Here is a 25,011-nt window from a genome sequence, read left to right on the forward strand (position 1 = left end):
TCTTTCCCTTTTTCACTAGTACTTTGGTTAATGAGCTTCAGTGAAAGGTGAATCATTCGGGAGAGAGTTTGAATCCTGGCTGAAACAATCTCTAATTAATTTTTACTTATCTACGGACTATACGAATTATGAGACCCCTTTCCCTTGGGCATCGAAGGGTTAAGAGAAAAAGTACTTCTCTCTTTTCCCTTAGTAGAATCCGGTGTATCAATGACGTCCATTTGTGGATTTCTTGGGAGGTTTCTCATGTACATGTAATGAATTATAGTTTCTTTACATTTTCTGATTGATACATTTGCAGGTTGCATGTGAAGAGCTGCGAAACAGTAGAATGTTCTTGAAGCTTCTAGAGGCGGTGCTTAAAACCGGGAACCGCATGAATGTTGGAACAAACCGCGGTGACGCCCATGCATTCAAGCTCGATACACTTCTCAAGCTGGTCGATGTCAAAGGTGCAGATGGGAAAACAACTCTTCTTCACTTTGTTGTACAAGAAATCATTAGAACTGAAGGAGCTCGTCCCTCGACTTCTTCTTCTACTACTACTACTAATACTAATCAAACACCAAGCACAACATTAACCGACGACGTCAAGTGTAGGAGACTTGGCCTTCAAGTAGTATCGAGTCTAAGTTCCGATCTAGCAAATGTGAAGAAGGCCGCAGCAATGGACTCTGAAGTTCTCACAAGCGAAGTCTCTAAACTTTCGAAAGGAATCACACACATCGCAGAGATAGTGAAATTGAATCAAACGGCAGGATCGGACGGAACCATTCAAAAATTCACAGAATCAATGAACAAGTTCATGAGAACGGCCGAGGAGGAGATTGTAAGAATTCAAGCGCAAGAAAGTGTTGCTTTATCGCTGGTAAAAGAGATCACCGAGTATTTCCACGGAAACTTGTCGAAAGAAGAAGCTCATCCATTTAGAATCTTCATGGTAGTAAGAGATTTCTTAACAGTTCTTGATAGGGTATGCAAAGAAGTTGGTAACATAAATGAAAGGACTATGGTTAGTTCAGCTCATAGATTTCCTGTTCCAGTGAATCCAATGCTTCCACAACCACTTCCTGGATTACATGGAAGAAAACATTACAGTTCCTCAGATGATGATGATAGTTCTTCATCACCTTAGAAAAAACAACCTGGAATCAGGTGATTTTGGGACTTGGGTTGTTCGCAGTCACATGATCTCGGCTGATGAAAGGATTGAACGGATCAGATTTTAAAATTGGAATGTTTGTTTAATAAAAATCAAAATCAACTTTTAAATCTGAGTAGTTTGATCTTGATCATACACGGTTGAGATCGTGCGGCTGCGTGCAGTGTAAGTGCACCTAATCCAAATGGGGTCATGAGGGTGCATTATGGTCTAGCCCAAATGAATATTTTGTTTTATTTTTTGTTAATTGTAAAAATCCTTGTAAAAGATTTGGGTTATATATAAATAGATTATATATATAGAGTAGAATATTTTCTTTGGGAAAAATAAACTTGTGCCTTTTATGATTAGATTATTATGTATATCAATAATGTTATTTGTTCAATTGGAGACACTACTTAGTTTGCAAGGTAGACTGTAGTTTTGTGAAACTGACAAATTAATTTCTGAGCCATTCTCATCTCAGTCACATTTCAATATCAAACAGCTTACTACAAACCACACAAAACTTGTGTCGGTGGATTTGAATTCTAACTTGTCAGATAGTTTTCTGTCACGTAAAAATGTTTACAGCAAAATAATTATTACAGTAAGACAAAACCTATAATTGGACCATTGGAGGTATCTTATCCCCCCATACAAAACTGAGAATAAAGCATCTCGTTAACATTTATACTCATTATTTGTTATATTTATTAATTGATAAATAATATTTTGGATACAATTTTGCACATGTATCTAATAATGCATTGAAAAATATTGTGACACCGACCAAGTATGTTATGAAAAGGGAATGGATTTGTATTTTGTGGCAGTGTTTTCTACAAGGCATGTTCCATGTACAATAGAGTTCACGTGATGATAGATTATGGAAATAAACGGTTTAAAATAGAAAATCTATGACATCATCATAAGCATGTGCCTTGTATATGACCACAGCTGGTGCTTATTGAAAATAGGTTCATTCACAAGGATTATTTGTTTTTGATTTATTCAAGTAGTTGAATCGTAAATTCATTTAGGTTTCTTCTACTAAGTTTTTTTTTTATCTTGTTAAATAGAAAATATAAAATCTAACCATTTATCTTAGTTTAATTTACCAATATTGTATATTATGTTTTTACACTTTTATTGTACAACATCTTTTATTTATATATGTTTAATAATTGCAAATTCAAACATGATTTAGTAACATTTTCAATTATTGAGATGTAAAAACTATATTTTAAATACTGTGGGCAGGTTTTCTATAAAAATGCAGAACATCAGCTGGGCCTACCATGAGATGGAAATATAATTTAAAAGAATACGGAAGTTTTCATTTCAAGTCAAACAAGTCGAATAAATAAATGTTCTTACTTATAATACTCAAATATAAAAATAGTTTTGTTTCATAGACTTAAATATAAATAAAATTTTACTAATTTTATTATAAATAGGGTTAGGCTTAAATACACGATTAGCTCGTGCTAAGAAATTTAATTTTCATTTTTGTAAAATACATTTTTTTAGTTTAAGTTTCTACATAATGCAAATATTTTCATTTTAACCTCTAATGTATAATATTGTTAGTTTTACAACAATTTAGCAGTTAATAATTTTAAATTTAAGAAATTTTATTTTAATTTCTATATAATAAAAAAAATATTTTATTTTTATGTATGATTTTTATGATAAATTATAAGTTTAAATATCAAGTTTATCCCTACAAAAAGTTAAAAATTGTTTTTAATTCGTAAAAAATAAAAATTTGTATGCGTTTATTCGTATCCAACGCAAATGAAAATCTACAAAGAAATTCTGAAAATGCATTGATTTTTGAGTATGTTTCAACGTGTTGATTTTTTACTAATATATTTTTGAAAAATTCTTGAAGTTAACAATCCACTTCGGAATTGTTTTTTTGAAAAATTCTGGAGCTTTAATGCATTTAAGCGAGATGGCTATTTTGGCTGCCTTAGAGTCAATGTTTTTTTTTTTTTGAAAATTATATGTAAAAGAGTTAATATAGTTTTGATTTTGGAGGGTTGTTTTTTGTTTTGAATCTAGTATTATATATTTTGGAAAAATTATATAAATTTCATTCCATTTTAATACAAAGTTTGCTAATAGTTTTTTTTTAAAGGAAAACATACGGTTTTATTAATTTTAATTAATTAATTGAGAATTAAATTAAACTAATTAGTGTGTAACTAATTTGTTTGCCAACTCAGCATGAAGGTAACGGTAGTAAAAAAAACAAGGACCAAAACAAAAATATTTGTATTTGTCATAGACCAAAACAAAAAAATTCATTTTGTATGGATTAAAATCAATTACTTTTGGGTATTTTGTAGGAATTTGATATTTAAGCCACACTGTTATCACTAAAAAAAACATTCTGAAATATATTATTGTTCATATAAAACAAGTTTCATAAAAAATTTAATGCAGAAAAAAGATAATTTGAGATATACAATTATTATGTTTGATTACATTAAAATATTAAATGAAATTAACCTTTATTTTTAATTATATGTATTTAATTATATTCACTTCTATTTATAGACATAGACATTATATTGTTTTATACTATCAATCTAAACGTTGTGAATAAATTCGCAAGATCATTATTTTTTATTTTAATAACTTTTAATTTGTTTTGTTCTCAATTGGTATAATCTATATATGAATAAATTTATATAAAACATTAAATTTACTTATTATATGTGACATTATCAAATAGAATTAATGAGTGAAATTTCAAAGGTATTAGAAGACAAATAATATCGACATAGAATGATGGAGTGACTTTTTCACTTTCGTTAAAAATATTTGTAAACACTCTGACGCCTGAGTGGATAAGAATTGAAGAAGTGAGAGGTAAATAATACATATAAATAAATTTTAACCCTTATTTATATACAATGACCCTTTAAGAGAAATAACCGTGAAGGTGATTATGTCATTGCAATATTTACAACATACTTTGTGGTTCGCCATATGATGTTGATCAGACGGCGATAGACGGATCTTGATACTGTAGTCAACTGTACCAAAGCCTATTCTATATTTGCAATGTTGTGTTGTTGGGCCAAAGTCCACTCCAAAATAATTACGAAAGTCATATATGAGTAAGAAAAAAGTGTAGAAAGTAAAATAGAAATTCGATTTGTCATCAATTAATCCTAAAAAAAATTAGCTAATTCGAAGTTTGACAAAGAAATAAAAAGTAAAATATATCATGAAAGATAATCATTTTATGTATGGAAAATTGAACTTTTGTTACTATTCCAATAATTTCACTTTAGATAAGCTTCATTTACTTAAATTAAAACCACTTGATTGCAAAATACAACATCTGAAATTTTCCACCACCCAAGTCCACCTAATAATAATTGAATAATTCTTTTTCATTATACAATCGTTTGATTTTTGTTTCTTTTTTTACTTCAGACACCAAAAACCGAGGTAAACGTGTATAAATCCCATTTAGTAAAAAATAATAGTGTATAAACTCCATTTATTAACAATAGCAAAAAGTGACAGATATATTTTCTAAGGGGCATGTGTTAAATTCGTAGCATGCAGAAATGACATGCACCTTCAATATTCGTGAGAGTTCCAAGAGGAATATTGAAGAATGAACAGATTATTAAAAGTGAAAAGAAAAATAAATTAATATGTTACTTAGATTGTGTTAAAAAAGTAATATTTGAATTATAACTTATAATATTTTATTTTCTTTTATTTTTATTTTCAATATTTTAATTGAATTTGTTATATATTAATAATAAAAAAAACATTTTTACGTTATTTATACTAAAATGTAATTGATTATAATTAAATTTAACATATTAAAGATATATAACGATTATGATTAACTGTTAATTGATGTTAAAAAGTATACTTTTGATAAGTTTTTGTTTTATTTAATTTTTATTTAAATTTTAATTATGCAAATTATTTTTTAATAAAAAGTTTTTCTTAAAACTACCTTACAATTTCAAAACATTTTCAATTTACTCTCTTATTAAATTTAAGTGGTAAAGAAGATCTTTTAAACTAAATTATACTACGTAACTTTTATCTTATTTACGTATAACATTTAATCCATTTAAAGTCATACACACACGCACTAAATTGTAAATGGCAAGAAGTGTTAGATGAAGAAATATTGGAAGATTGGTTGGGATGAGACACGTATTAACTAAGAGTATATAAATAGAAAGAATTGGTCACATGAAATAGACCATAAAACTAGGGAGAATGGATGCTTTGTCCCCCACACAAACCGTTCACAATGGAATGTTTGAGTGGTCTAGCTAAAGCTCAACACATTCTAATCTTGAATCAAAAACATAATCCGAAAATTTTGTTCTTACTCTTTTCTAATGTTACAAAGTTCAATATTTTACCAAAAGCCCATTTTTTTTGGTTCCTTACAATTTTCATTCTCTTAGAAAATTATTAGCATGAAATCTTACCTAACAAAGAATTGTTACTTTTTGTATGCAAAAAATTTATGTTAATTTGAATATAAGTCACATTGTAAGTGATAATGAATGTGAATGAATTTTCACCACCCTTGTTTTAGATAAAAACAAGAATTATGGAACAATTTAGACAGATTGGTGAGGCACTTGGAAGTTTGAAGGCTGTGATGGTTTTCAGAGAAAACATTCAAATCAATCAAAGACAATGTTGCCTTCTGTTAGATGTATTCAACTTTGCATATGAATCTATTGCTGATGAGATCACACAGAATCTAAAATTTGAAGAGAAAAATGGAAAGTGGAAGGTTCTTGAACAGCCCTTAAGAGAGATTTACAAGATTTTCAAAGAAGGAGAGGTTTACATTAGGCATTGTTTGGAAATAAAAGATTGGTGGGCTAAAGCCATTACCTTGTGTCACAATACAGATTGTGTTGAGTTTTACATACACAATTTGCTTTGTAGCATGCCTATTGTGATTGAAGCTATTGAATCGGCTGCTGAAACATCAGGTTGGGATCAAGATGAGATGCAAAGGAAGAGACTTATTAACTCGAATAAGTATCGAAAAGAGTATAGAGACATGAAACTTTTCAAGTGGAAATTCGGGAAGCAGTATCTTATTACTCAGGATTTGTGCAACCGATATGATACGGTTTGGAAGGAGGATAGATGGTTTCTTTTCAATAAAATCCATGAAAAGAAAGTGTCAGGTGCTACAAAGTACGAGAAGAAATTAGTCGATTTACTTTTGAGGAATTTAGAAGTATCCGAATCGTTGGAAGCGAAGCTATTGCCGAGTTCCATATTGGTTGGGTCTAAGGATTATCAAGTGAGGAGAAGAATGGGGAATGGAAGTCAGTATAAGGAGATTCTATGGTTAGGTGAAAGCTTTGTTATAAGACATTTTTCGGGAGATATCGATGCTTTGGAACCTGAGATCAAAGAACTTTTGTCGCTTTCACACCCGAATATAATGGACTGTCTTTGTGGTTTTACTGATGAGGAGAGGAAAGAATGTTTTCTGTTGATGGAACTTATGAGCAAAACTCTTAGCACTCACATCAAAGAGATTCATGGTCCAAGGAAGCGAATACCGTTTTTGCTTCACGTGGCGATTGATCTTATGCTTCAGATTGCAAGAGGAATGGAATATCTTCATTTAAAGAAAGTGTATCATGGTGAACTAAACCCTTCAAACATTCTTGTTAAGCCTAGAAGTACTTCTCCAGAAGGTTACTTGCATGCCAAGGTATCTGGTTTTGGCTTATCTTCTGTCAAGGACTTGAACCAGAAAGGGAATGCAAATCAAAATGGAACTCTCTCATTCATTTGGTACTCACCAGAGGTACTTGAAGAGCAAGAACAATCGGGGGGTTCGTCGATCTCCAAGTACACGGAGAAATCTGATATGTATAGTTTTGGAATGGTTTGCTTTGAGCTTCTAACTGGGAAAGTTCCTTTTGAAGATAGCCATCTTCAAGGAGAGAAAATGAGCAGAAACATAAGAGCAGGTGAGAGGCCACTTTTTCCACTCAATTCGCCGAAATATCTTATCAACTTGACAAAGAAATGTTGGCATACTGATCCGAATCAACGTCCAAATTTCTCGTCCATATGTAGAGTTCTTCGTTATATAAAAAGATTTCTCGCGTTGAATCCTGGTTACAATAAAGAGCCAGATCCACCAATGCCACCTGTGGATTACTGTGATATAGAGTCAGCAATTTTGAGGAAGTTTCCTTCATGGGGAAGTTCTGAATCATCGCCAATATCGAATATTCCTTTTCAAATGTTTTCCTATCGAGTTGTCGAGCGAGAAAAAATAAGTACGTGCTGTAAGGATAACTCGGAATCTGGAAGTGATGTTTCAGCCTGTGGCGACGATCTTGTTACTTCTGGGGATGAGCCCTTTCCATCAGTAACAGAAAAGAAATCTTCAGTTGGAGCTGATATTATAAACAACAGGAGGCTTACACTGACCAGAAAATCTCTAGATTTGAGGATGAAACAATCAGGTTAGCTTCTAACTTTTCAGCTCTTGTTAGTCGTATCGACGAAATTTAACAATACACCAATGCAGGTTTTTTTAAGAAGCTATTGTTTGAAAATGATAATGTAAAGTTAGTGAATTTTAGTTACATACACCATCATGCTAATGATGCAAAAGTGTCTGCTAGGAAGAACCTTATAAGTATTTTAGCTATCAAAATGACATCAATGCTCTATGAAAAAAGAAAATGACTATCATTATGTGGCATATAAAGTAACTAGAAAACCTGTGATACATAGACATGAGCAACACACAATTATTACTATTCTGTTCAAGAACAGTTAAGACTAAGTGGAGCAGCATCAATTAATACTTTTAGTTAAGTGTTCCACTGATGGACCAATATAAATAAATAGATATAGAATATATTTCAGTGCTAAAGGCAATAATTTGAAGTAGCAAAGATAACCTTTCATTTCTATTTATTATTTACTTTCAAGGGTGTGTAAAGATTAATGTCAAAATAAATTCTTAACTGTTTTTCGGCTTTTTCGTGCAATGCAGGTACACCGAAAGGAAAAATAGATAGACCTCCACAAATATCACCTCGATTACGAAGTCTGAGGATTAATTCAGAGAAAAATCTGATATCAAGTCCGAGGATAATAAGAAGAGCATCTTCTGGTCATGTCTCAGACTCTGAGCTATCTTAGATCACAGCATATTCATCATCAGATAGCTTCACCAATTATAAAACTCAAACTCTTCTTATTTGCAAATTTCAAGGAAGGACTCACATAAATATTAACTTCAGTTAATATTAATGAATCCTTGATATAAGTAGTTTGTGAATAAGGATAGGAACAGAAAAAAGTTCTGTGACTGACTCCTTGTATTTATGCCACAGCAAGAGTCTCTTCAATGCATGAAAATTGAAAAAAGTATTCTTCCACCATTTTCTTTTCCTTTCTGATTAGGTGGAAATATAACCTGAAGATTTCAACACTATGGTGCTGGCTAGAAAACTCTTTCAAACATAACAGAAAACTAAAATGAAAAATAGAAAAAGGTTCAACCGTCCTACCTTAGATTGTGTTCTTTGACAGTCTTGAACAAAGATATTATTTTTCAGGTAAGGGAGCCAAAAAGGGTCATAGGGTAGGGATATAGAGTAGGTAGCCAATAAACATGCAACACAACTTTTGCACAATTTTATATGATGGTGTGTGTATAATTGACATTTTAACCATGATATCAATAATAGTTAGTTTTAGCACATAATGCAAAGCATGGATGATATCATGTACTTTTTTATTTTTTGATAAATTACAATACAAGTAAGTGATTTGGAAGTTAAGGTAATTAGTATATCTCAGAACTGAATCAACATCTGCTTTAGTAATATGTGCCTCACTTCCTCAACAGACTGCAGTCTCACAAGCATGGATATATAGGAGCAAGAAGGAGCTATGCTGTAAAACAACACATTTGACTTAGTTTCAAATTTAATATGCTGGTTCACCTATATGATACATCACATATATGAGAAGTTCTTGAAGGGAAAACTTGTGCACTGCATGCTGCAGCTTCACCTTTGATTCAATTCAAAAGGCTATATATGTACATTCTTCATACATTTTGTTCAGATTTTAGGAAAAAGTGCTCTTCATGTCGTATTGTAGAAAACTAGCACTTAACAAGATTACTTATCTATGAAAATCAGAGTGTTGCATGCCTCTATGAATGAATCAATGTCAACTCTATACCCCCCACCCCACCCCCTTCCCCCATTAAAGCTTGATATCTCTCACACCAACTGCAGTAGTTTCACAATTCCAACTGAGTTGGCTGCAACAAGCATGTTAGACTTCTTTCTCCAGCAGACACTAGAAACAAACTGTCCATTGTTATCAGAACTATTTGTATGACCAGAAATTGGATCGATCGACTCGAATTTGTGAGAAGCCATTGGCACTGGCAGAGATTTGTGATAACAGTATACCTGAAATGTAGAAAATTATAAGTCTAAAAATGTTTAAAATGAAATCATAATGTGTAATATTTTGATCCCATATTTGATGCCAAATTCAATTAAGACAAGCAAGCTCCCATCAATATCATTGGCATGAATCAAATATGAGTAACCTTTCTAACTATCTTAAGCTATGGGAATGAATGAAAACAATAAAAAAATTGTAAAACTAAAAAGTATACCTCATTAGATTCCGAACCGCATGCAATGTATCCATCCAAGACAGATAAACCAACAAAATTCTGGAGAGGAAGGATGAACAACAAACAATTAGAATAGACAAAAGAAAACAAAAAGTAAGTAACATTTGTAGAGAAACCAACCTTTTCATTACTATGACCTCTAAAGGTTAAGTCACAAGCATCAGATGACAACTCAGCTGAGCTAGTTTTCTTCAGGTCCCAAAGCTTCAAAGAGTTATCAGTGGAAGCAGACACAATTGTTTGTGCATCTATAAACTTTACATAGCTAACAGCTTTTTCATGACCGGATAATGTGCACCAAGGGATTCTAGTGTGACGAAGATCATAACCGTACACCTTGTAATCAGCAGATCCAAAAAACAAAAGATTTGTGGAGTATGAAGAGAACTGAACACAACATACATTTGCAGGACTCAATATGGTTCCTATAGAATTTCTCTGCAAAAACAACAGCATTATGAGAAAATTATTACGTTTTGTGAAGCAAAACAGTTCAATTCATCGATCATCTTTCCTGTCACCTAGTTATATTTTTTTTCTTCATATTATTCTACTACATAACTTCTGAGAATATATCAATATATTGTTTTTAGTTATCGTATGTAATTAATATGTATAAAAAGAAGCATGCCTCGCTGATATTCCACAGTTTGATAGAGCAATCATCACTTCCACTGGCAAACGTTTTTGGGTCGGACACCGAAAAGTGAACGGACCAAGCTCTCTTTTGGTGCTCCTTGTATTGAGACAGTGGCTGACCAGTGCCTGCATCCCACATCTGAATCCATCCATGTTACATAATATTAATGTCAATGAAAAATCAGCATAAAAATCAATGATATCTTGGTTGGTATATGAAGTAAAAGGACATAAACAAAATTGGTTATCATCAAATATTGTCTTAATAATGTTGCAAGTATTAAAAGTACACACCTGAACCACACCATCATAATCAGTAGATGCCAAATGGTTTTTAATATAACTGTTCCAGCAAACACAACTAAGCTTCGATTTGTTGGACATCTCGACAACGGGGTACTGAATGTCTACAGAATCACTTGAAATAGCATTGAGATCAAATATCTTTATTTTCTTTGAAATTCCACCTGCTGCAATGTAGTCCTCATCGCGGTCAAAACTTAAGGCGCATATCACATTGGAAGAACTAAGAAGATCTCTATTTCTCAATGTTCCACGCTCTTCAAACTTGTTGTAACGAGCGAATTTGCATAAACCTTCAAAGAATGGTCCTAGACAACCAGTAGAACCTTGAACTCTCTTTGGATTATTAATAACATTCTCTAAATGAGGCAATCTCCATCTACTTTCCATCACACTTTTATCACCGCTTTTAACAACTGAAGCCTCCTTGAGCAGGCCTTGGAATCTCATGGAAAAGTAACAATTCTCTAGTTGAGTTATATTGTTCATAAATCTTGCTTCATCAACAAATGACATTGGAATAGATTTAGTAATAGCTGCATTTGAAGAATCTTGAAAATGTTGATAGTTCAACTGTGCCAAAGAAAAGGCTGAATTAGTCATATATGAATGATTTCTTTCTAGCTCCTTAATATCTTCATTCAAGCACTTTAGCTCTTCTGCCAATTTGGCTTCATCTTTTTTCTTTTCTTCTTCAACTGAAAATAGAAAATGTAGTAATTCCTCTTTTTCAGCTACATCTTCTTCAGATACTATAACATTATCTGCAGCATTTGATTCCTCTAATTCGCATATAAATTCAGATTCTAAAATCATCCTGTAATTATACATTAAAAGAGAATTATAATATTATAAATGAAATAGAATGGTACTTTAACATCAATATCAATATTCTATCAGCCATATGATGGTTTAAACATATTAATAAAGGAAAAATAGCATCAAGCATAATAACTTACTTGGTATTCGGACGAGAAGAAGGTTCAGGGTGCAGAAGCCATAGACAAAAGCCAGCTTCCTTTGCATTTTGAGATAGAAATTTTGGCGGTAAGATTCTATGGCGCATATCAAACATCACAGTTGAATGTGCTTCCAATGACTCAATATTGCACAGCAACTGTGACAAGCATTCACTTAAATGTTAACATATAGATTATGAATTATTTTAGATATGGTAAAATCTCATATATCCTTCATCAACATGCTGAGAAAAAAAGGTGTATATAAAAGCTCTATGGATATGTTATCAGTGAAATTTCAACAAAATATAAAGGACAAAGGTTAATGAAAGTAAGAAAAGTGTAAAATATTTGCTGACCTCAAAAAGAATAACTCCAAGGCTATAAACATTTGATGAAAATGTACAAGTTCCATCACTGAGCACTTCTGGACTAGAATACCACTTCTCCTCTAACTCAATGGTTTCACATATAAACTGCTTTTCTTCTGTAAAAGCATGTTTTGATTCCATGTGCATGTTTGTGTCAGAATCAGTTTGATTCAATGTTGTAGTCCTACAGCCGTGAATACAATTGAAATGATGCTGCTGCTTAAGAGAGGTTGTCTCCTCACAAAGCTTTTGCTTCTTTGTACTCAAACTTTGGCAAGCACAAGTATCTTGTTCCCAAGGCATTTTCTTTGTCACATTGCATGTCATGATGGCCATAAAGCATGACTTAAATAAAGTGAAACATGATTTTCTGTCATCTAACACTTGTTGGTATGAACCAATGTACTTAATTTTATTCGAAGTCAATAAGGCGAAACAAGATGGTTTCATGTCTTGCAAGACAAATCCTTGAGAGTGTGCAAAATCAACCAATTCCAAAATCTGTTTAAATATATATAGCCTTTCTGATTTCTTCATTTTGTAGCCTTCAAACTTCATCCACTCTCTTAAGATTAGTCCATCATTAAAACATTCCGCGCCGGACATGTTAAAATCATTACAAATAATTCCCTTTCCCTTCATTGTTTGCTCTACTACCAATGGTGGATAACTAGATGTAGATGAAGTTCTTTGCATTATACTAGTAACAACATTTGCATTGCTTATATTACCAAAAACTCTATGTGGTTCATGATTCAAGTTCTTTCTAGACATAGACTTGAGGCTCAAAAACTCAGAATCAATCCCTTTTTGTCCTTTGCTTAATCTAAGTGGTATCTGTTCTTCAACCTTCAATGCATTTTCTCTAATAGCTAATTGATTCTTCCTATGAGGCTTATAACTCCTAACATGTAACTCTTCAACAATGTGTTTAGGATCTGTGGTGGAACAAAAACTAGTACTAGTTGGTCCAGATCCAGCTAAGGAAGCAACATTTCTAGTCAAACCAGTAATCTCATTACCAATCAAATCATCATTTGGTAAAATATGTGGCCAATCCTTTCTAATAGGTGTGCACAATCTAGGTGACTTTAGTAAAGGGTCATTGGTTTTCCTCTTATTATGATGTTTCTCAGTTTCTCTCCCACTATTTGCAGTCATGTCTTATGCAAGTCAATTTCATGTAGTTCCTTCAATCAAATTTAGATCAATAAGTTTACAATAAGTTATTAAAAATATATTGTGAATATGACTGAAAATCAACAATAAAGGTATACATTTTTGAATATATATAATAAGAAAAAGAATGAACATGTTGAATGAAAAAAGATAATTTGGTCACATGATGGAATATTTAGAATGTGAAGCAATAACAATAAATTACCAATGAACAAAGTAACCCTTGAGAGAGAGAGACAATGGCATTTAAAACAAGATATCAGAAAAACAGAAAGGATAAAATAAAGAAGATGGACTAACCAGAATTTGTTGTGGAGAGAAAAATATCTTGTGGACAACAATGACATGTAATGTATAGTGAAACCAATAAATACTTGAATTCAGAATAAGAGCAAAAAATGAGGATGTTGTTTGTTCTAAGAAGATATTTATGGATACAATTTAATAGTATTTGTATTTTTCATTAATTAGATTGAGTGTATACGGTGCTGTCCACGTCTCAGGCAAAAAGTGCAGCCACGATATTAGTGTTTCATAGCCTGCCTGCAAAATTAACCATCATTGATGTTTAATTTTTGTAGCAATTTCACTTTGTTTCTAAAATTTAATAATTATTATTTTAGTATATAGATGAACAAAGATCAGATAGGGTATTACAATTTTCTTTTAACTTCATTTTGCTAAATAATTAGCTCTAGTAGTTTATAATAGTTTATAGATTTAATTCTTATATAGTGTTAATAAATAAAGAACTTTTACGTTATCAAATAATTATTACCATGATATTGTTTAAAATATTTGATTTTCATCGTAATTATTTTTATTTTTATAGTCATATATAATTGATTGATAAAATTAGAGTGATTTTTATGAGAATAATTTATCACTTTATCCTTTATGTATATAAACTATATAGTGACTTAAGTGGTGCGTGATGTATATGTAATTTTAAATTCTAGATTAATTAACCTACACTTATATCATATGGTGAATCTTAATACATTATCTTTCTTTCATGTTTACTCTCCTTTCACTCCGTCAAACTCTATCATTGGGACACCGTCAGTTATTGAAAATCGTTTAGCATAATTCGATGTTGCTGGTTCATGTAGTGAAGAAAATTTAGAGATATAAATAAAAAAATGTATCTCTAGTCCCTAAGTATTAAAAACACTAAATAAATTTTATTTTATTTTCGATAGCATTATCAAATTCGTTTTCTTATGTGTTCTTTAATCTAGAGGAAGAAAAGTTGAAGTAAAGAAAAAATAATACGTCGAAAATTGACCGTCTCGTGGGTACTTGTGCATGATAAGCGTAGTCACTATTACTGAGCAAAATTGCATGCGTAAAAAAAAAGAAGGGAATAGTAGTATCACTATCAGGTGGCTAGTAAGGTGACACGAGTATGATTGAACGGTCAAAAGTTGTATGCGATGGCAAAACGGTGGTCTGATTGTAATTGATGTCAACATTAGTGTCAATTTAAAAGGGGAAAAGGAGAGGTTTACAAATTACAACCATGGGACATACTTTGTTGTACTTGCCACTGATATTAACTAAGTTATGCGTCGTGGCTCAACTAATATCCACATAACATTATTATCCAGATGGCAACTCTAATTTGTTCATGTAATATCATTGTGTGAAAGATAAAAGTTGAACACAAATTATTTTAGAGAAAGAATATTTTTATCCTTTGAAATTGTAGAGATTTTGTTTTGATGGAAGCTGAAACATGTATCAACTCAATATTTTTTATTTGTAAAAAAGAAAAAACTCATTATTGCAAACATTGTTAGATGATAGGGAACGTAATTGATTAACTAACACTAATTTTAAGATAAATATGACATAAGTTAGTGTAATTTAATTATTAATTATAATATATTTATTATTATTTTTAAATAAAATAAAATAAAAAATACACTGCAATCAAAATTATGGCATTAGTTAGTGTACAACACCTTCATATCTCACATCGTATGAGACATTTTAAAATTGTTCAGTTAAGAAGACCTACAAATATTTTCATGCATTGGTATTAGGTATGTAAATAGGTTAGATCGTCCGTCAAGTGTCTATGATATTGCTTACTAATAGTGTGACCTGACCTATTTATTAAAAAGGTTAAGCTCATACTATTTTTAAAATTTATTTATTTATTTAAATAGATCAGACTCAAGCTTATTAAAAAGTTTAGACCTGATAGACCGGACTATATATTTTATTATTTATTAATAATATTATTTTCTATTTTAAAATCTATTAATTAGAAAATTACTCAGTAGTCGTTTCATATTTAATTGTCGTTCCATATTTAGTAGTGATTCCATATTCAATAGTCGCTCAATTAGACAATCACTCAGTAATCGTTCCATATTTGCTTGAGAGGTAATAATGAGTGCATTTGTATCAGGAAAAAATCTATGCTTTGAAATCAAAAATAATTTTTTAAGGTTTAAATGGTGTTTGTTTCACAAATCATTTTTTGTTTAATATATACAGATATGTAAAATATGACATTTAAATATTTTAATGTTAATAAGACTTTTAAACAGGCTTTTAGGTCAGACTAGACTTTTAAAAAGGTCAGGTCAGGTCGGAAAAAAAACATATCATAGGTCGTATGTCAGGCTTAGGACGAAAAAATTAATCATAGGTCAAACTCAGACATTTTAAAGCCTAATCTGACCTATTTTCACCCCTAATTACTATCGCTAGACCTAAAATCTATTTGTAGTCAAATTTGTCAGTGTCATCTCCCTCACATAATTCACAGCCCTTAATGTCTTTCCATTTTGCTAGTTAAGATCTGGAATTTTAATTCACTTGCAATCACGAATTGCCTGCTGATCATCTCCCATAAATCACTGGTCATCGAAAAACCATGTGGATGGCTCTACCAGCCTCTAATATATGCATCATACAAAGTCCAAAACAACTATCTCCTTCCATCTCCCTGCTTTTTAGTCCTTTCTTTTTTCTCATGCTACATGTGGTTGATCCTTCACGCATTTTTTGTTATATCCTTCAAATGCTATATCCTTTTTCTTAAGTCACTCCACCACGCTTTTCTTTTTCAATCATTTCCTTCAAGTTATCAATATATCCATCATACAAAGTTCAAAACGCTTCTCAATCCCTCTCTCTTTTTTTTAGCCCTTTCTTTTTCTCTCCCGCACTATGAAGTTGGGTGATTCTAGAGTTTATCATTGTCCCTATATCACGAACATAACCAAATAAAAATAACACAGTATAACAAAATTTGATGGTGAGTTGTATGATAGGTGGTCCATAGCAGAACAATGCATTTAAATCGTTTGAAATTCTCTCAATGATGGACGACATCCCCTTTAAAGAAGAAGCCCACAGCTGTCTTTGTTCTTACAACTGATATGACGACCTTACTAGCATCAGTTTGACAAAAACACAGATTAAGTTTTAAGAGACATTTATTCTCCTTTATTTTTGTCAAACCGACACCGATCAAAATATCATCTCAACCATGAAAACGAGAATGACAGTAAAACTTCTACTTCAAATAGCAACATCTCATCGTTGTGGAAGTTTCAAACAATTTTTAAGGACAATCCATCATAGACCAACTTTAAAAAGTGGCAATATTAAATCTATATCCTCTACATCACAAAGCAACAACCTTACCATTGCACTAAGACTCTTCTCTCTCTTATAACTACTATCTTTTTCCATCTCAAAGTTTTCCAAAAAAAATGAAAAAAAGAATGAGAATTCAAAAAAGACAACCACGAGTGGACTGGTGAAGCAAAGGAGTGGCAGAGTATAAGAGCAATACCGTTAAAATATTAGGGAGGGGTACCAGCTAAAACATGGTCTGGAGAGAAAAATAAATGGTGGTCATCCAAAAATTTGTTTTCAAATGTAAGTCTACATAGAGATATACCAATACATTAAAAGTTGTTGATCACCAATATGAAGAGGTAGAACATCGGACAACTATATGTCAACTCTTGGACCCAAGGTGTCATCTGGCATTGTGCATTTCAGTTGTCATTCATCATGCAATCAATATACCGAAAGATGACATTAGTTAGCCTAAACATGAAGGAAAGTGATATGTCCCTATTTTTATTATTATTTAGTCATTGAGCATAAACCTACATTGCTTACTTGAAGTCCCAGCTTTTACTTGAAATGCTGAATACAAGCATGAGCAGATACAGTTACACTTCAATGGCTATAGGAGTTCGTCCTGCCCTGCTACTTCTAATTGACTCCAAAAAAAGAAAAGCAATCGAACTTCGTGAGTATGCCTCCAAAATAAGAATTGAAGCATTATCTCATCGATTACATTGCAGTGACACTAGAAGGAAAGATGTGTCCTAGTTTCTTAAGCCAAAACCTACAACACTATCATTAAGCAAAGTAAAATGACATTATCATTTTAATTGTATTAACCTTTCTACTTTGCAACATGCACAAGTTCATACAAACATTTTAACACATTCCAAACGTATTATTTCTGGGGATATGGTGGGATGGGGCACGCAAATATCAATCACATTCGATTCCACTAAGAAAAATGCTTTCTTAACTAGTGCAGAAAGCTAGGCAAATATGTCCTTGCATTGTTTTTCCACAACACTTATTGACATGGAAGATGAATAAGAAGCTGGAAACTACAGCACGTTCTCAAAGAAAACAAACAGAAACAAGGGAATAAATTTATACACTAACTCTAGAGTTCTAAACTCATCCTTGGAGATGAAAACAAGAAAATAATTTTAAGTTACCATCTCTGCATCCCCTTGCCTATCAAAAAAAAGAAGTAAACCACACCAGGTAAACAAATAATACTGAGTTATCAAACTTTAGTCTGATATTCTGATCTCCACTCCTAAAATGTCCTTCACCATCTCATATGATACAAATGCAAGAGCTATGGATGGGACCACCTGCAAAACATTAAGTGAGTTAAAGAATGTTAAAATTAGACAAACAAACAGAATAATGTTATAATTAAATATTAAGACCATTAAAAACTAATTTCAGGTTAATACATATTCACTAAACACACGTATATTTTGTATCAAAATTGATCCTAATTTGCTACAATTTGGCATGACCTTATCGTGTAAAAGTTTTGTATAGAAAATTTATGAAGGTTCACAGAAAAATATAGAAACAAATTTTTTCGGGTAGCATGAGTTTGTAATGGTTCTTGATCACAACTAGTGAAATTCTGACAGCAATTCAAAATTGTGACCCAACACAAGGAAGATTCATAAACAATTGAGCTCAACAGATACATTTGTTAAACATACATTTGTCCCCAAAGAACTCTAACTAATTTGGGTCCGAACATACAACATAAATTATAAGTTGATCTGGAACCGAGTATAAAGCAGCAAAGAATTCCCGGTCAAAATATCAAATTATCAATATTTGGCTCAAAATAACAGGCAATGTTGACCCTTGGCTAATCAGGCAAGCTTATTATGTTTACAACCAGAGGTAATGTAAGCTGTGTATGATTGAGAGAATCATCCATGGTAAATGAAGTGTCTCAAATTTCCAGACTGTAAATAAAAATAGTAGTATCTTTGCAAGAGATGGAAGGATATAAAGCCTTCCTATTAAGAGAAGAAAAAGTAGATACACTTTTGCAAGAATTGATCAGGACTGTTAAATGAAGACTGACCTTTACAGAATTGGGCACCAGACCCTTGTATAATGCACCAAACCCCTCGTGGCGAACAGTTTTCCTAAAAGCATCAACCATTCCAGTATATTCAAGTGGGGCTTTGCCTCTTCCATCACCAGTTATAACAGAAGCAGCATTGTTCCAGCCGGTCATCTGCATTCTTCGACGAATGACATCTAGAGGGTAAGCGACAGTTTGTCCAATGGTTCCAGCAGCAGCACCACAAGCTAGGCGTGTTGTCACACTCAACTCAGAATCTTGGACTAGACCAAATGGTCTGGATTTAATCAACCAATCTTTTAGGGACTCATAGACAGCAAAGTTGAGACCTACATAAGGAACCTGTGGAAGAGAGAGGGAGACAGAATAACAATTAAACAGAAGCACCAAAAGATACCATGCTTCTGCGCAAAATTACAACAGTCAATTAAAAATTTAATTATGAAACATGCAAAGAAAATTGCAAAACAGTAACCTTTCTTGTGATCATATGTCTCAACTTAATTGCATCAATACTAGGTAAGATTGACGGAAAATATACCCCAGTTTGTGTTCCAACCTACATGCTATCTAAAACTAAAAGTTATGCAGCAATCGATAGAATGATAGACATCTACACAGATCCACTATCAAGTAGGTAAGCTTTATCACCAGACTCATAGTGGTGGTTGGTAACAATGATGATAATTCATTTTTATTTATGATAACAGATCATAATTCATTATGAAGTGTGTGGAAAAATTGTAAAATCGTGACCCTTTATGTAGAGAACGTGTAATGCATTAGCATTCCATTTTTGGGTCTGTAGGGAATCATGCAATCTGCCTTCCCTAGTATAGAGTTGTGAGGTACTACCCCAATAAATACCACAATGTTGCACTTAATTACCTTCAGTCCAATGGTATAGCATGACTAGTTGAATAGATGTATCTACCAATAGATCCTACCATAAACATCTAAGAACAAACTAGAGAACCTAGGTACCTTTCCTAAAATCCTGAAACCATTGCTAGAAATTAGAGATGCAGTTTTAAAAAAGTAAATGATATGAGAGGAGGTTCAACCCATTCATTAAGCCATTTAACAGTTTGAAAATACCTTTTTTGAAAAAAATAAACAAGTTTTCAAGCATGTAAATGTTTGCAGTAAAAAGGTAAGAGAAAATAAGAGGCATAGACCTACGTCAAAGCAATCTTTTATATTTCAGAATATTTTTCTCGTTTTTGGGAGGGAGGGAGATCAAGGTTCCTCCTCAAGTGTACATGTTACTTTTAAATGCAGTAACAACTCCACATGAAGATTGTAAATAAATCATGTTAACATTTGTTACTGTCTTTAGGAACATTCCATGGAATCATGGTCTAACTTATAATTATCATCTTCATAACTAGAAGAGATGTTCAGGAAAGATTACTCACAACTCCAATTACTGAAGGAAGCCATCCCTTATATAAAGCCCGTGGACCTTCTTCCCTAAGCACAGTAGACAAAGCATGGAACATTCCTCTGTACTGATAAGGGGATTTCTCAGTCTGCATATAGAAGGCAAAAAACTTACTGTCAAACTTTGAGACCACAAAGAACATAGACACGGTAAAACAGTTTTTTACTCCAATTATTATTACAGCAACGATTCCAATTATAGTGCACGAGCAAAACAATCATTTGGTAAAAATAAAAGAAAAACGAACCTGTACAGTTATCCTGCCTCGGACCATATCCATAGGATAAGTGGCAGACATAGCAATTATTCCAGCACATGCTCCAGCTCCAAGACGTAAAACAGGAGTCAGTTGAGCATTCTCTGCAGAAAGCAAGGGAATATACTTAGACAACAAGAAGTGTTTTAATACTAAAAAAGTTTTTGACATTGAAAATGTACATAGATCATTGCCATAAGTGAACGAGTCATAATCGGATATTACTTTTTAGTGATAAATGGATAAGCGGTAAATTTGTAATGTTTGAAAAGATTTTCATCCAAGTGCTGAATGTTGTATTAAAGGAACAAATTAGACAACAAGAAGTGTTTTAATACTAAAAAAGTTTTTGACATTGAAAATGTACATAGATCATTGCCATAAGTGAACGAGTCATAATCGGATATTACTTTTTAGTGATAAATGGATAAGCGGTAAATTTGTAATGTTTGAAAAGATTTTCATCCAAGTGCTGAATGTTGTATTAAAGGAACAAATTAGACAACAAGAAGTGTTTTAATACTAAAAAAGTTTTTGACATTGAAAATGTACATAGATCATTGCCGTAAGTGAATGAGTCATAATCGGATATTACTTTTTAGTGATCGGTAAATTTGTAATGTTTGAAAAGATTTTCATCCAAGTGCTGAATGTTGTATTAAAGGAACAAATTAGCATTTAATAAAAGAATTGTGGTTTTACTAACAAAACTGATACTGTTTAATGAAGTTAAATAAAAAAAAGTAAAAGGTTACTGACAAGTGTATCAAATGTATGTATTAAAGAAACACCAAAAAATCATTTGTGTTAATATTCACTTTAAGCACTGAATTGAATATTGAAGCTGGCCACTAGACACCACATGGCTGCAGTAATATGATGCATGAATATCAGTACTCTTAAAGCTGGGTGCATAATTGTGCCAGTACTGGTTGGGTATACATGGTTGCATACCTTTTTTTTCTTCTTAAATTTTACTATATACTCTTGGATGGTCGAGCATTGTATTAAGTTGCTACTTGCTATCACTCAAATACAAGCAAACCCTTGCAAAACACCATGTTTTGCTACTAAGTTATTTGGTTTGCCCCTTAGTCAAACAAACTATTATTTCTTCAGCAGCTGACTTGTGCCCTCTCTAGGTATTTCGGCTACTTGATATATTGTATGACGTTTTGATGAAAACTTGGGAGTTAGAAAATTCTGAAATACAGGATAATTCAAATACGGCAGGTATGACCGCAGTTACAGTCACAAAGCCAACAAAAACATGGACGCAACAATTGCAGTCTGCTTATAGCAGTGCTGTCAATTGCGGATCAATAAAATAGAATTTTGTTCAAATTCAGCTATGCTTCAGTACTATAGTGTTGCTATAGTCACTATTTTACAACACTTTGTTCTAAACCGCATACTGGGGAGTATGCGGTTAGTTAAAACTCCACTACGCTATAGCCACTGTTTGACAACACTGGTTTGTAAACATCTTGAGCAGAGCTATCTAATCCAATTCATCAACAGTCAAATCTAATCTACAATTGCCCTTGTACAAATAAAAAAATCCAAGCTAACTCAAAATACAAATTATCCATAGGTAAAATTAGTAAACGTAAACATACCATTTCCAGTTTGCTGCTGATACAGATGCAATATGCCTCTGTCAAAATAAAAAGAAGGAATTGTCAGGGAAACAAACAGGGAAGGGGCAGTTAAAATATATGAAGGGTGTTTGAAATGATTGAAAAATGTTAGCCACCGGAGTGCCCCCCATTAAAATAGAACTGTGCGTGAAAGAAAAATGTTAAAAGACAGTTGCAGAAGTCAATTTGCCATAACTATATGTTGATTAACATAGCATCTGAATGAATATTCAACAAAGAATTCTAGATAAAAACACAGTTAGTGCATTGTTTTGATAGTATACAAGTAAAACTTACTTAGAAGCTTGCTCATAACTGAAGAACTTCACTGCAGAATTTGGGACAATTCGAGCACAATTAGTACCATTTCCCTTAAACAGTCCACGGAATCCTTCAGTTCTCCATATATATTTTAGGCCCTGTATTGTTCCATTGTATTTTACGCTTTGATGATTCTGGACCTGCAGATGGCAAGACCCAGAGAGAGGCCATTAGTTGAATTTAGGATGCACCCAAATAAGCATGCTGATATACAGTTTTAAATATTTAATTTTTTGTCCAGTCATATAAAAGCAAGAAGAAACAATACCTATGTAAATCTAAACAACCAAAAAAACTAACCTGCAGCAAAATTTTCATTCGTTCCAGTGGAGCAACTGCTGTTCGTGATCTGCAAAATACAAAAAGTTATAGCAGTGTAGCAGATAGCTGAATGACCATTATTTTCAAGTTTAGAAAACCATGACAACAAATTTATAGCATAGTAACATACACATGTAAAAGCTCAAAAGAAGAATACACAATATTAAGGACATATTCATAACTAATAACCAAAGTTAGCCGTTACCAACATCCAAACCCAATACAAAGCAAATAAGTTTTAGGGTGAAATGACGAAAAAGTCCAAAATAATAAATAGAGAGCGACCATAAGTTGAGGACACATTCCTGTTTGTACAGGAGCTTCACTGCAGGGCTGTTACAGCCCTTATTCGGCAGCTACTAAAAAAGCAACGGGTTTTGCATAATAAGTAATAACTAGGGACCACTACACTATGTAATCTCACTATAGTGGACGCTTCGGCCTCATAACTATAATTTTAGTTTTGCCAATTGTCAGTGGTTCCTCAATTTTCTTATTTCCTGACTATGAGGTAATAAGGTAATTAAGGTGGTATAGGCATAGCATTTGAAAATATGACCAAAGACCATAGAAATTTCCCAAGTGAACATCAGATTTTATATTTAACAGATCAATTTACTTTATTACGGTGCATGTAACAGATCATGAATCATATAATCATACTACTTCAAGAACGACAGATTAATAATTTTTCGTATCAACCATCTATCAATCAGTCTATAAAATCAACCCAAAAACAAAACAACAAAACAAAAAAGGTTTCATAAAAGCCACATGCATCAATCTTCATCGTTCCCTTACAATGAAAACACAACAATTTCAATAATCAAAATCACCAATTCGAGAAATCCGACGAAGCATCAAAATCAAACCACAAATACTTCCAATCAATCATTTTTTATGTATTAAAAAAAAATAATTAATTAATCCTCAGAAAAATTTATGAATAAAAAATTATTTCTGAAAAATTAAAAAAATAATTAATTATTAAAAATAAAATATAAAATAAAAAAATAAAATAGGAAATGAGAAACGGAACTGACACTCCTCCTGCGACTCCACCGGCGACGAGAGACTTGCAGATGCTACCGATGGCATAGTTTGGAGACTTAACAACTCCTTCTCTAGCGAGCTTCGCTTCTTCCAGATTAACGATCTTCGTAACAGCTGATTCACCGGTTTTCACATCCACCGAAGCCATGCTTATATATATAATTAATTAATATTAATAATAGAAATAAGTTATAATCCCTGACCTAATCGGAATGGAATAAAATAAAAAAGAGAGAAATCTAGGTCGTCGGAGATTGTAAGATCTATGAATCTCCGGTAAACTACTCCGGCGATTAGTGATAAGAAGCGATAATTTATCTCCTGCTCGCTCGGAAAGTGGTTGCTGCGGAAGCTTCTGTAGAGAGAGTGAGTGAGAGCTCACAGAGACCACTAACTACTAAGAGCGAAGAAGAGTGACGGCGTTTCGTTACAGTTACGGTATTTATATGGGTTTCAGGGAAAAAAAAAAATAGACTAATTTCTTGTTGTGTGAAAAAAAAGATTAAGTAATAATAATAAAATAAAAATAAATGTAATTTATAAAATGAAATAATGATGCATACAAATTAAGTTTTTCATTTTTGTTTTTTGTCTATACAATTAATTTGAAGAGTCGTAATAAATATCTATGGAAATAAATCTATCTATTTGTAACTTTCTTTGTAGTGTTAGGTGAGTCTTAAAAAATTTTTTACCTTAACAAAAAAAAAATTATCTATACTATATATATATGTAAAAGAAAATATATGTGTTCAATGTATTTTTTTTTATTATTCTTTATTTAAATTACTTTATTTATAATTTTATATTTAATTAAATAACTGAATTTTTTAAATATATATACTTTTGAATGAAAAGATGTCACGTTTTTGTATAACATTTTTTTAATTGTACGTGCTTCTTTGATTTAAATTAATTTATGTTTATCTTTTCTTACAAATCAAATAACTCATTGTTTTAAATAGTTGTACAAAAT

At 32.1% G+C, this 25,011-nt stretch overlaps 4 protein-coding genes and 1 long non-coding RNA gene across 6 annotated transcripts; 2 read left to right on the plus strand and 3 right to left on the minus strand.

Moving 5' to 3' along the window:
• Nucleotides 1–19: 19 nt before the first annotated feature.
• Nucleotides 20–1,547, plus strand: LOC113784887 (formin-like protein 1). The gene has a single exon (XM_027331163.2). The coding sequence runs from the start codon at nt 332–334 to the stop codon at nt 1,133–1,135; it is 804 nt and encodes a 267-aa protein (XP_027186964.1). The 5' UTR covers nt 20–331; the 3' UTR covers nt 1,136–1,547.
• A 4,166-nt stretch (nt 1,548–5,713) lies between these two features.
• Nucleotides 5,714–8,901, plus strand: LOC101501366 (uncharacterized). Its single transcript, XM_027331166.2, has 2 exons — nt 5,714–7,653; nt 8,193–8,901. Exons 1-2 carry the CDS (start codon nt 5,754–5,756, stop codon nt 8,339–8,341), a joined length of 2,049 nt encoding a protein of 682 aa, XP_027186967.1. The 5' UTR covers nt 5,714–5,753; the 3' UTR covers nt 8,342–8,901.
• Nucleotides 8,902–9,096: 195 nt separating this feature from the next.
• Nucleotides 9,097–13,771, minus strand: LOC101501801 (protein SUPPRESSOR OF PHYA-105 1). Of its 2 annotated transcripts, none has more exons than XM_004516343.4 (8): nt 13,615–13,771; nt 12,124–13,325; nt 11,765–11,922; nt 10,797–11,622; nt 10,495–10,641; nt 9,984–10,301; nt 9,843–9,902; nt 9,097–9,630 (listed from the first exon to the last, which is right to left on the minus strand). In XM_004516343.4, the coding sequence occupies exons 2-8, from the start codon at nt 13,294–13,296 to the stop codon at nt 9,436–9,438; spliced, it is 2,877 nt and encodes a 958-aa protein (XP_004516400.1). In that variant the 5' UTR covers nt 13,297–13,325; nt 13,615–13,771; the 3' UTR covers nt 9,097–9,435. The 2 variants fall into 2 exon arrangements, with proteins under 2 accessions (XP_004516400.1, XP_004516401.1); XM_004516344.4 differs by lacking the exon at nt 13,615–13,771 and adding an exon at nt 13,520–13,610.
• A 3,348-nt stretch (nt 13,772–17,119) lies between these two features.
• LOC140918678 (uncharacterized) lies at nt 17,120–17,573 on the minus strand. Its single transcript, XR_012161274.1, has 2 exons — nt 17,458–17,573; nt 17,120–17,324 (listed from the first exon to the last, which is right to left on the minus strand). It is a non-coding gene; the product is annotated as an uncharacterized lncRNA (long non-coding RNA).
• Nucleotides 17,574–17,848: 275 nt separating this feature from the next.
• On the minus strand, nt 17,849–24,453 carry LOC101501054 (mitochondrial adenine nucleotide transporter ADNT1). Its single transcript, XM_004516341.4, has 8 exons — nt 24,026–24,453; nt 22,962–23,010; nt 22,638–22,801; nt 22,320–22,357; nt 20,692–20,804; nt 20,419–20,532; nt 18,998–19,342; nt 17,849–18,251 (listed from the first exon to the last, which is right to left on the minus strand). The coding sequence occupies exons 1-8, from the start codon at nt 24,181–24,183 to the stop codon at nt 18,168–18,170; spliced, it is 1,065 nt and encodes a 354-aa protein (XP_004516398.1). The 5' UTR covers nt 24,184–24,453; the 3' UTR covers nt 17,849–18,167.
• Between the last annotated feature and the right edge of the window lie 558 nt (nt 24,454–25,011).

The sequence above is a fragment of the Cicer arietinum genome, chromosome 7 (assembly GCF_000331145.2).
Source record: "Cicer arietinum cultivar CDC Frontier isolate Library 1 chromosome 7, Cicar.CDCFrontier_v2.0, whole genome shotgun sequence".
Lineage (NCBI taxonomy): Eukaryota > Viridiplantae > Streptophyta > Magnoliopsida > Fabales > Fabaceae > Cicer > Cicer arietinum.